Raw genomic sequence first — 10,402 nt, forward strand, 5'->3', positions numbered from 1 at the left:
GCCCTCCCCCTCCCCGAAACGCAGTCTTTTTTTTTTATTCTTCTCTAAAACAAATTTACGTTGATTTCACTTCAACTTGTGGCACCAGTTTCCTATTCAGGAATAGGAAACAGACCTGCAATAGATGTAGTAAGCCTCAAGCCGCAAGGGATTAATGTAGTTGTTTCCTTTTTATATTAAAACTTGGATAATTCTCATTTGTGACGTCAATTGAATGCACGTCCCTTTTCATTCTGATAAGTGAAATAAAGATAAAGATTTAATTGAATTTTTATACAATCTGCACAAGCTCGATCGTATGCTTTACCGTGTCTTTAACGTTAATTCATATTAAAAATAAAAGAGATTATAAACCTATGTTACGCGATAACATTGTCACTAAAGTAAACAAATAGTGATCATTATATAAGTACAAAATACTCATAACTTTAGACTTAGTATCACTTGTGTGAAACTTGTGGGAAAACAACTAAGGTCCGTTTCTACCAATATAAATTAACTTTAATCTCGATTCAACTTACTCTTTGTCTTTTTCTATTTCCAAAGATTAGAAAAAGATTAGAAAAAGTTTCACAACTCATGATTAATTTTTAATCGATTATGATGAATTTTTAATCGATAAATGATTAATTTTTAACTTATTTAGAATAATAATGAGTAATAAAAGGTGAAACTAGGCCTAAATGAGCTCCATGTAACCGATTAGCTTAACCAAGATTGGTGAAAGAGACCCTAATGCTCATTTCCACCAATGTAGATTAACTTTAATCTCGGTTCAACTTACTCTTCGTTTTTTTCTAATCTTTAGAACTAGAAAAAGACAAAGAGTAAATTGAATCGAAATTAAAGTTAATCTGCGTTTGTAGAAACGGGCCTAAGTCACATAATCGAATGAGAAAAATACATGACTATGATTGGTCAATTTCTTAGGCCCAATTCCACACCTCATAGTTAATTCTTAAGGATCCTCTACATAGAAGACGGTAGACGGTCGTAGAGTCTTAAATCGTAGGAAACTGACCAATTCTAATCGAGTATTCTCCTTATATTTGATTGTGATTGGTTGGTTTCCTACGACTTAAGACTCCACTACCATCTACGAGATTTTCTATGTAGAGAACCCTTTAAAGTTTAACTTATTCATTGTTTCTTTTCAATTCTAGAATTGGAAAGAGATGAGAAACAAGTTGAACCTTGGTTAAGAGTCAACCGTGCGTGATGGAATTGGGCCTTAAGGTTTACTATACCTATTCGGAACTTAAGGTATATCTACATAAATTTGCATAACCACATAAACGTATGCATAAAGAAAATTATCCAATCACATTTTATGTGCGTCTTTATAAAAGTTATACGATTGGAAGCAAGTTTGTGTGGATATATCCTTAAAGCGTCGCCCATACAGAATTATATTTTAAAACGTAACTGCAAGTAACTAAAATTCTTGTTTACATCACTTTTAGGGTTAAGACCGCTACGATTTCTATTGCAGATCCCGCATTAGGCTGTTTTTCTTTCAACAATACAATCGATACGAATGCTCTATCTTTTACGTTTGTGTTGATTGTTAATGTTTTCGACTATAGCAGATAAAATACGTAACGTCAACCGCAACAGTTACGCGGAGAAAATTTTCTCTTAGAGTTTGTTCTGGAAATATGATAATTCTGGGATTATATTTCGGAGAATTTTCTCTTATTCGTTAATAAAACTACAGTAAAATATATAATAAGTTTGATTAATTTTATTGGAATTCATAGTCAAAATCTTTAAAATATTTATTGTACCACAGTTACCATATTTTCAGCTACCATAGTAAATTATACATACAATAAATATTTTAAGTGTTAAGCCGTAAGAAATTGACTATGATTTCATTTCTTATTTAAGGTTTAAGGCTTAAAAATCTATTGTAGATCCGAGCTAATCCAGGAAGAAAAGTATCAATGGTATGCAAAATAAATATTCTGCTAAAGCAGCTATTAATTTAATCCAAGTCGGTTCAACCCCGCTATTGTTAAAAATGCTATGTGTCTCTTACAAGAAAAGCAACCGTAAACTATAGTTTTTTGTATTAATGTAGGTGTTTCGAAATACAGCCCAGGCTTCGCACTTCGCAATTCCCATAACCGTGTCGGAAATTAGACGCACGTACATTGCAGTAAATGAAATCCGAACGAATAAAGAAATTTGAATCCAAATGGGGATCAAGAACGACTAATAAATTTGATGTTTATTTTTCTCTATTCTTAGAATTAAAAAAAAGATAAACAGTAAATTAAACAAAGATTAAAATTAATCTTACATTGGTATAATCGGGCCTAAAGCAGACGAAAAACTTGCTGTTTTTATAAGAACTTGCGAAACTGATTTGCAAACAATATGGGATTCTCTTGATCTAATATAGATGTCCTGGTAAAAATAAAAATCAGAGCATATGTCGAATATAAGGGAGAGTAATAGAAATGAAGTTGAATTTTTCTAAAAGGCGAAAACATTTCTTTTATATTTCATTATCTCAATTTTCAATCTTTATTTTACGATTAACTTTGACTAAATTCAATTAAATTGTTCGATCAACTGTTAATAACTCGTTAATCGATAAGATTTTATAACAAGACTTTATAACAAAACTTCGTTCTTCTATACGGAAAAAAAGTTCCAACTGTTCGTGTTTATGTTCGTTTCTATCAATGTAGATTAAATAAAATAAAATTATATCTATAATATATCCATATATTATGTAGATTATACAATACCCTATAAGTGCAAAATATTCCTAGAATGTTATATGGTTATTATTAACAAATTAAAATAAGTTATTATAATATTTCGAAAATATCATAATATTTTTTAATATTATGAGAATATTCTATAGAGGTTATATGTCCATTTATATAAATATCCTAGGTATTATACCTTAATATCCCTGAAACATTATTAAAATATTTATAAATATTAATTATTCTCTCTTTCTCTCTCTTAATTTAATGCAATTTGAATTCACAATCTAATAACGAAAAATTTCTTATCAGTTTATGCTGCGTCTTGTGCTAAAAAAAAAAAACGTTTTTGCATGATTTTATTAGGTGTTGGAATTAATTCGTAGCGTTTTACAAGTGATGGGAAGTACTTTCATTAATGTATTTTTTAATGCTCATGTGAAATAAATAACATTCTTTCATTAAAAAACGCTACGAATTAATTCCAACACCTAATAAGTATCAGAATATCCAGTTCTACAGTTCTACAAGCGCGCCAAAATTATTTTCAGTCTTTAAACATATATTTATATTAAACAGTTGTAACAGTTGTTACAAATTAAAGTAAATTTTGTTATAATACTTTTTAATGTTTATACAACATTACAGTACCATTAAATAACTTTTAACAATCATTACGTTACTTTTAATAATCATACAATATTATCAGTAATAGATATATAACCTCCCATTAATATTTTGAGAGTATTACTTAATATTATATAATTTTAGAACAATATTCTTCAAGTGTTACATTTCATGTTTTAAAAATATGTCTAAAAAATTACTTAATCAAATAATATTGTCTAAAATATTACTTATCAAATAATATCAAATAATATGCGCTTATAGGGTAAGTCTCGATTTAATTTACTCTTTATTTTTTTCTTATTCTTAGAGAGTTGAAGAAAGCTAAAAACTAAGTTAAACCAGATTAATACTACATTAGCAGAAATGAACATGAACGGATTACAATGCGCGTTATGTAGTAAATTAACTAATGATTAGATTGATCGGAATTCGATCGCGATCTCCACCAGAGCGTCAATTCTCCAGCGCAGCTACTTAAATTACGTTGAAAGTAGAATGTGAAAGTCAAAGAAGAGTATCAGTATTTCAAATTTCGATATTAACTCACCCAAGTTCTCAAAAAAAAGAAAATTTTCGGGAAAGCACGTGACGCCCACAAATTCAGCCTCGGATACAATGCTGCATCTGCCGTTTCCGAAATCCGCGGCGTCGCCGTCGACCGAAGGCGGCGAGGACCGAGGCGATCATATGATTCTGCGCGCGCATACGCATGCGTGCGTACAAAAGTGGGGAGGGGGCAGCGCATGCGTGGAACGAATCACACGGATCAGCCGCAACCTTTTCAATTTTAAATTTTAATCACGGATTCCACGCGAACGGATGTCAACATTTTTTTTTTAATGCCGCGTACAAAAACGTATAACAGTTTTTCATATTAAGCAAGTATTTTCAATTGGCACTACGCATCCGAACATTAGATTTTATGCTACAATCAATAAATCATTAAGTACATAGCTGGGAGGAAGTGAAGGGGAAATCAATTTTTAAAGCATGTTATTGGAACATTTTCAAAATTATCAGAGTTATATCCTTAGTAATTAATAATATAATTCGCCTCGTCGAATCTCATTAATTTTTTCATAAACCTGGGATTTCATTATTGCATTGTTTTAAACCAGTGATGCGCAACTTGTACATTTTTTACGCGCCAGCTTATAGACAAAAATATAAAATCATATTTTCTTTTTTATCAAAACGAAATAAACATTATACGGTCTGAGAGGCTTTATCCATTCTAAAAAGCTTTAAGCATTCTAAAAATGCTTTATGAAAATGACCGTTAAAAAAAGGTACGCATCACTTCTTCTTTTTCTTCTTCTTTTTTTTTATTATTTTAAATTATTTTGATAAAGTGTGTGAGCGCGAGCGTGGCATGACAGACAGCACGTTGGTCTATCATACCAGAGATCCCGGGTTCGATCGATCCCAGTAGGAAATCAAAATATCTATGCTCGTGTCTCCTCTCGGAAAAGGCCGAAAATCTCCCGAGAATATCCACAAAAACACCTCTCGAAAAATCCGCCGTTCGGAACCGGTATTAAAACTGTAGGTCTCATAATAAGCTTGTAGCAATTGAATAATTAGCGTATGCACAAACATATGAGAGAGGTGTAATAAAGGCCTAATGTAAGAAGAAAATAAATTGCGTAAATAAATTCGAGGATACATATAATGTTTGTACAAAAACGCTCTAATGAGATTACTTTAAGACTCGCGAACAGTCGAATCACACATTTTATTATAAAACATATAAATATTATCACAAGAGTATAAAACAAAAACCGTACGTCTTACGACAATTTTTTCAATGAAGCAAGCTCCGATATACTATCAATATCACAACGGCGCGGTCGTTTCGATTTGCTCCTTTTTTTCACTTCAATCTCGCACATAATTATTCTCCTTCTCGGCAAAATTGCTGATACTATGTCGCTTAATTTTGGAAACCTGCGCATAAATGTAAAAGATTGATCCGATAATACTCGTACGAAACATGTTACACACGTACCAAGTTAAATGGTTTAACTTTCGGTGTGATTCTATTAGTTTCCTTCAGCGGACTCTGCTGTATTGTCTTTCCGACATTCTTCTCATTCGCAGGGGAGTACCGCTGAAAACTGATTAAGCTCTTGTTCAAGCGCTGCGGCGATTGCAGATTATTTGTATTGAACGAATAATGCCTCGGTGGCGTCAGGAACCTCGGAATACCGTCCGTTTGCTGACGCGTAGGTGTTGTACATTTCTTCGGCGTTGGCAGCTTAGACATTCTGTGAAATAAACAAAACCGTTTCTTACATCTTATCTTCATATTTTCTTCTTCTTTTTTTACTTTTGAAATAAATGATAAGCTAAAGAAACGATTATTGTTTTAAATCAGTTTCTTTCTTTTGTTTTGATAAATAATGAACTAAAAACCTGATTGTTTTAAATCGATTTGCTCTCACCTTTTAGGACTATTCTTCTGTTCATCGCTGTTCAACATGTTTACATGCGTAGTCACCGGCGAGATATCGCAGGAAAGGTTACGCTTTTTATTAGCGGATATCAACGGTACACTCTTGCTATTTTGGCCGTCTGGTGTTGACGAGGCTATCGGTTTGGATTTTGAAGGTTTCTTAGGCATGTAATAATTATCCGTCGAATTTGGGGTGCTGCTGATTATTTTATTATCCGATGGAATAGCTTTGTCGGATTTTGGTGGCGTAGTGATTTGAGAAGATGGCGCCTGTCTCCCAAATGATGCTACATTGTTGTAGAAATGAGCAAATTATATTATCAGTTAATAAAACATTAATGCTTAGTTGCTAGTTATAACAAAAAATATCAATTTTTGTATTTTAATTTTATAATTAATTCTATATTTAATAAGCATTCAGGGATATTATCAATTAATCAAGTTTCTTCGAATTATTTCAATAAGTTTAAAAGAGAGAGATCTACCTCTTCTTTTCTGTATATTATCTAGAGGATGCACTGCTTTCATAGGACCTCTTTTATTAATTACGTCTGATCTCTTTTTCAGTTTATTTTTAACGTCGCTTATAGCAATGGATTTCTCTTTTCCGCTATCAGACTTTGCAACTTCTGCTGAAATATATTTTAACAAATTCAATTCAATTCGATTATCTATACAGGATAGTTAAGTACTTTAAAAGATTTTAAGAGGTAATTCCTCACACTATAAATCACATTATAATCAAGACGAAAATTTTATGTGTGTGTGATCATATGTTTTAAATAGACAGGGTGCTAAAGTTGAAACTTTGTATATGTTTAAAGTTTTATCAAAATAACACACTAAAGTGGTTTTTGGAAATTTTTGGAAAAAATATTTCTTTTAACTCTTGTGTATCTTTGAAATGGTAAGCCATTTCGGGAATACAATTATATGAAATTTTCGTCTTGATTTAGTGTGAGGAATCCCCCTTAAAATTTTTTAGAGTACTTAATCATCTATATATCACAAATGTATATTATTTACATTTCAAAATGTAATTCAATAATTTATATATCTGAATGATCATGTAATAATAATGCGCAAATATATAAATATACAAATTACCCTTTCTTGAGTTATACGCTTCTGGCATAAGTTTTTTATTTGATAAATTGTTAATAAATCCGGGATCGCTTGAAAAACGTTTCTGACGGTTCTCAGATTCAGATGTATTCTTACGTCTGCATACTTGCGTGTTTTTGGGCGATGACTCAATTGCGGATATACTTCTTCTATCTATCTTCTAAAATGGCAAAAATACAATAATGCATAAGACAATTAAAATTTTATCGTAGAAAATAAAATAAATATTTACTCACTTTAGATTTTGACTCCAAGCTTCGTCTATGCACCATTTTTGTCGAAAGTGTAGACGAATGCACATTACGACTAGATTCTTGACGATTTCGTACAGGTGTAGTCTGTTGAATATTCTGCTTTTCAATGTAATTTGCTTGCATTTCATTTTCAGTGCTATTTAATGCGGTATTTAACGCTCTTCCTATATTTTTAAGTAACTTTATTGTCATAGCATCTTCAGCCTGACCACTCAATAATTTTTTAAGATTTATCAACAGTTCTATCGCTACCTTTTTATCTACTTGATTATCTTTTTCTTTACTTTTCTTTACTTTTTGTTTACTGTGTTCTGATAAGTTAGATGTACTCATACAATCTTCGCTATTATCTTTACAGGATAAAGACATATTTAATGATTTCTCAATGCTAACAATATCTGGTGATGTATCTCTCAATGTATTTATGTCTGGCAGCGATTTTTCATCACTACAAAGCTTTTCTGAAAATAATATTTTACTATCTTCTTTTTCTTCACTTTTACCTGTACTTGATTTATTAAATCTTTCGATGCTTTCCGAAGATATTTTCAGAGAACTTTGTGATTTATTTGACGTATTGAAACAAGTTACTAATAATTCTGTATTATTTTTATAATTAATATCCAAAATATTTTCAAGATCATCGAGTAATTTTTTAGCTTTCGGGTTACTTTCTTTAACTAATTTTCTAAGATCCAACAATAACGAAGTTATGTTTTGTTTTACAACAGAACTATTGGTAAATGGTGATTCCATTTCTTTAAATATATTCTCTTCCGCGCTATCGACACTTGCAGGAGATTGCTTTGTATCACTGTTTTTAATGTCTTTTAAATTTCTTTCTGGCGACACAGGTAAATCAATTAAATCATTTACCACAGGTTCATCCTCAAATGCCGGTAGTAATTCTGACATCCACAGAGTATTATTTGAAATAAAATCATCTTCTATAGCTGGTAAAAAAAGAACAATAAAAGAACTGCTAAGAACTTAAATTAATTGCGAGTGTTATAATAAATACATAAAATACTTACATCCAGAATCAGTTTTCGATGTCAATTCCTCAAAAGTCTTTGCAAGTACCTTGGCTTCTTTCAGTATCGATTTATCGATTTTACTTGTATTCTGTAATCAATTTTTATGTTCTGTTTCAATATCAAATAATTTAGAAATAAATTATTTTTGTAAAACTATTCATTTAGATTTAAATGTTGAGATACTAAATGATAAACACAAATTTAAACATTTTTTATAAAATAAATCTAAATGCTATACAAAATGTAATATTAAATATCTTACAGTGAATACAGAGTCCGAAGAACAAGTGGAAGATGAGCTTCTGTTAAATTCTTTATTTTGTTCTGGAACAAATACATCGACATCTATTAATTTATTATTTGCAATTCGTTTGATATTTTCTTCTTTCATGGAATTTGAGTCTTCCTCCGTTATGCTCGAGATATTGGTTGTATTATTCATAATGCATTTCAATTTGTTAAATCTTTCTGCCAAGTCCGATAAGTCATACTGCTTCAGCTTCATTTCCATAGAATTTTCAGTTGTACTCATCTTATCCTGACCCATTTTCAATGAGCTGTTATCCAAGAAAGCATGATTCATAGGATCATTCGACAGTATTGACGACGATAGTGAAGCAGAAGTCAATTTTGTTATAGACGAGATATTTGATAAACTGGATAACACAGATTGCTCGCTTCTACTCTCCATGAAGCCTCTGTCCAGGAAGGATGATATAGTGCTATTGTCACTCTGCAAGACTTTCCTCTTGTCCTCTGTTACGGATTGCGATCTTCTATTCTGATACAGTAATTCTGTTGGTGATTTTCCTTGTGATAACGAACGCTGAGTATCTGACAGTTTTAAATGTTTGACGTTTGAAGGGAAGACAGATTCTTCAAATGCCATATCTTTCTCTAGAAAAAGTGACACCTTGTCACTCTCCTTGGACTTAGGAAATCCTTCCAGCAGTGTGTCGTTCATTGCAGACTGGTTTAAGATAGACAACTCAAGTGAGTCTGAAGCAACAATAGATATCTTATGTTCCTGTTTAGAGAGACACACACTATCTGCTGTATCGCTGTCACAAATGTCAGCGTTTCTCATATCGATACCAACGCTTCTTGTCTTGATCTTTGCTTCCTTCTTGTCTCTATTGAACAAGCCAAACCTGCTTTTGAACGACTCGTCGAGCATACCAAACGTCTTGTTCATCGTTTTAAAATATCTCTTTTTCCTCGGTGTAAAGTCGTCTGTAAAGTCCACGGATTGTGCGTTCCTCAAACTTTTAGATCTTAAGGCTCGTTGTAACATTACCTCGAAGGGATCACCCTTCTTATTGACGTACTCGACGGTTTCGTGCAACACTTGATCGAATGGATTGTTTCCATCACTCTCACGCTTCTCCGTCACCAATTCCAAGTTCGTTCCATCGTCACACTCGATATTCTTCGGCGCCGGGATCAACGGCGACGCCAACTTTGCCGGTTCTAATGCTCCCCTCACGTCCGAACTGTTCAGGTCTATCAAATCGCACATCCTGATCTCGAGTCTCAGTCCCGCCGTTGAGATCTGCCGGTGTTTATGATTTCACGGTCGCTAATAAAAAGAGAAAAAAAAACAGAAGAAAAGTCGATGTGTTATTTTGACGAATCTCGTGAATCGTTTCCAGCTGCAGAGTTACAGACTAGTTGCTTTATACCTTAGTTTGATGAATTCTACGAACATTACAATCCGCAGACTCTCTTAGATATATGATACGCGATTTACGGTTACTTTTAAATCCATGCGAAGGACAATTCTCTATGATGTTTCACTCGATTTATTTATTTATGTTGTGCACGTACATACGAACGCATACAATTCGCAGATTCTCCGAGGTCGTGATACACGCGGTTTACGGTTACTTTTAAATCCACGCAGCGGAACCGTCGAGCGCCCTCTGTCCAGCTGGCCGGAAGAGGCACAGGTGTCGGCGGGATTAGTCCTTTGGTTCAAAAATGTTCGATGGCCGCAGGAAGAAATAAGAAAAATCATTAAATTTATATTTTGAACTTATATAACTCGTGACGAAACTCTATTTTCGTAATTCTATGTACATATGTACGCAATACGCAAGAAAATTTAAGAAATCACACGTAAATAAACTATATATTGAATATTATACGTATAAAAATATGTGCAATATGTATACAGAA

At 32.5% G+C, this 10,402-nt stretch overlaps 1 protein-coding gene across 2 annotated transcripts; it reads right to left on the reverse strand.

Moving 5' to 3' along the window:
* Positions 1-5,069: 5,069 nt before the first annotated feature.
* LOC105146012 (uncharacterized) lies at positions 5,070-10,231 on the reverse strand. Of its 2 annotated transcripts, none has more exons than XM_011055997.2 (9): positions 9,907-10,231; positions 8,487-9,803; positions 8,222-8,312; positions 7,170-8,140; positions 6,916-7,093; positions 6,294-6,440; positions 5,798-6,095; positions 5,362-5,620; positions 5,070-5,300 (listed from the first exon to the last, which is right to left on the reverse strand). In XM_011055997.2, the coding sequence occupies exons 2-9, from the start codon at positions 9,741-9,743 to the stop codon at positions 5,232-5,234; spliced, it is 3,270 nt and encodes a 1,089-aa protein (XP_011054299.2). In that variant the 5' UTR covers positions 9,744-9,803; positions 9,907-10,231; the 3' UTR covers positions 5,070-5,231. The 2 variants fall into 2 exon arrangements, with proteins under 2 accessions (XP_011054299.2, XP_087273031.1); XM_087416905.1 differs by having other exon boundaries at positions 6,294-6,437; positions 9,907-10,195.
* Positions 10,232-10,402: the final 171 nt, after the last annotated feature.

This window comes from Acromyrmex echinatior, chromosome 1 (genome assembly GCF_024713525.1).
Source record: "Acromyrmex echinatior isolate Ae372 chromosome 1, ASM2471352v2, whole genome shotgun sequence".
NCBI lineage: Eukaryota > Metazoa > Arthropoda > Insecta > Hymenoptera > Formicidae > Acromyrmex > Acromyrmex echinatior.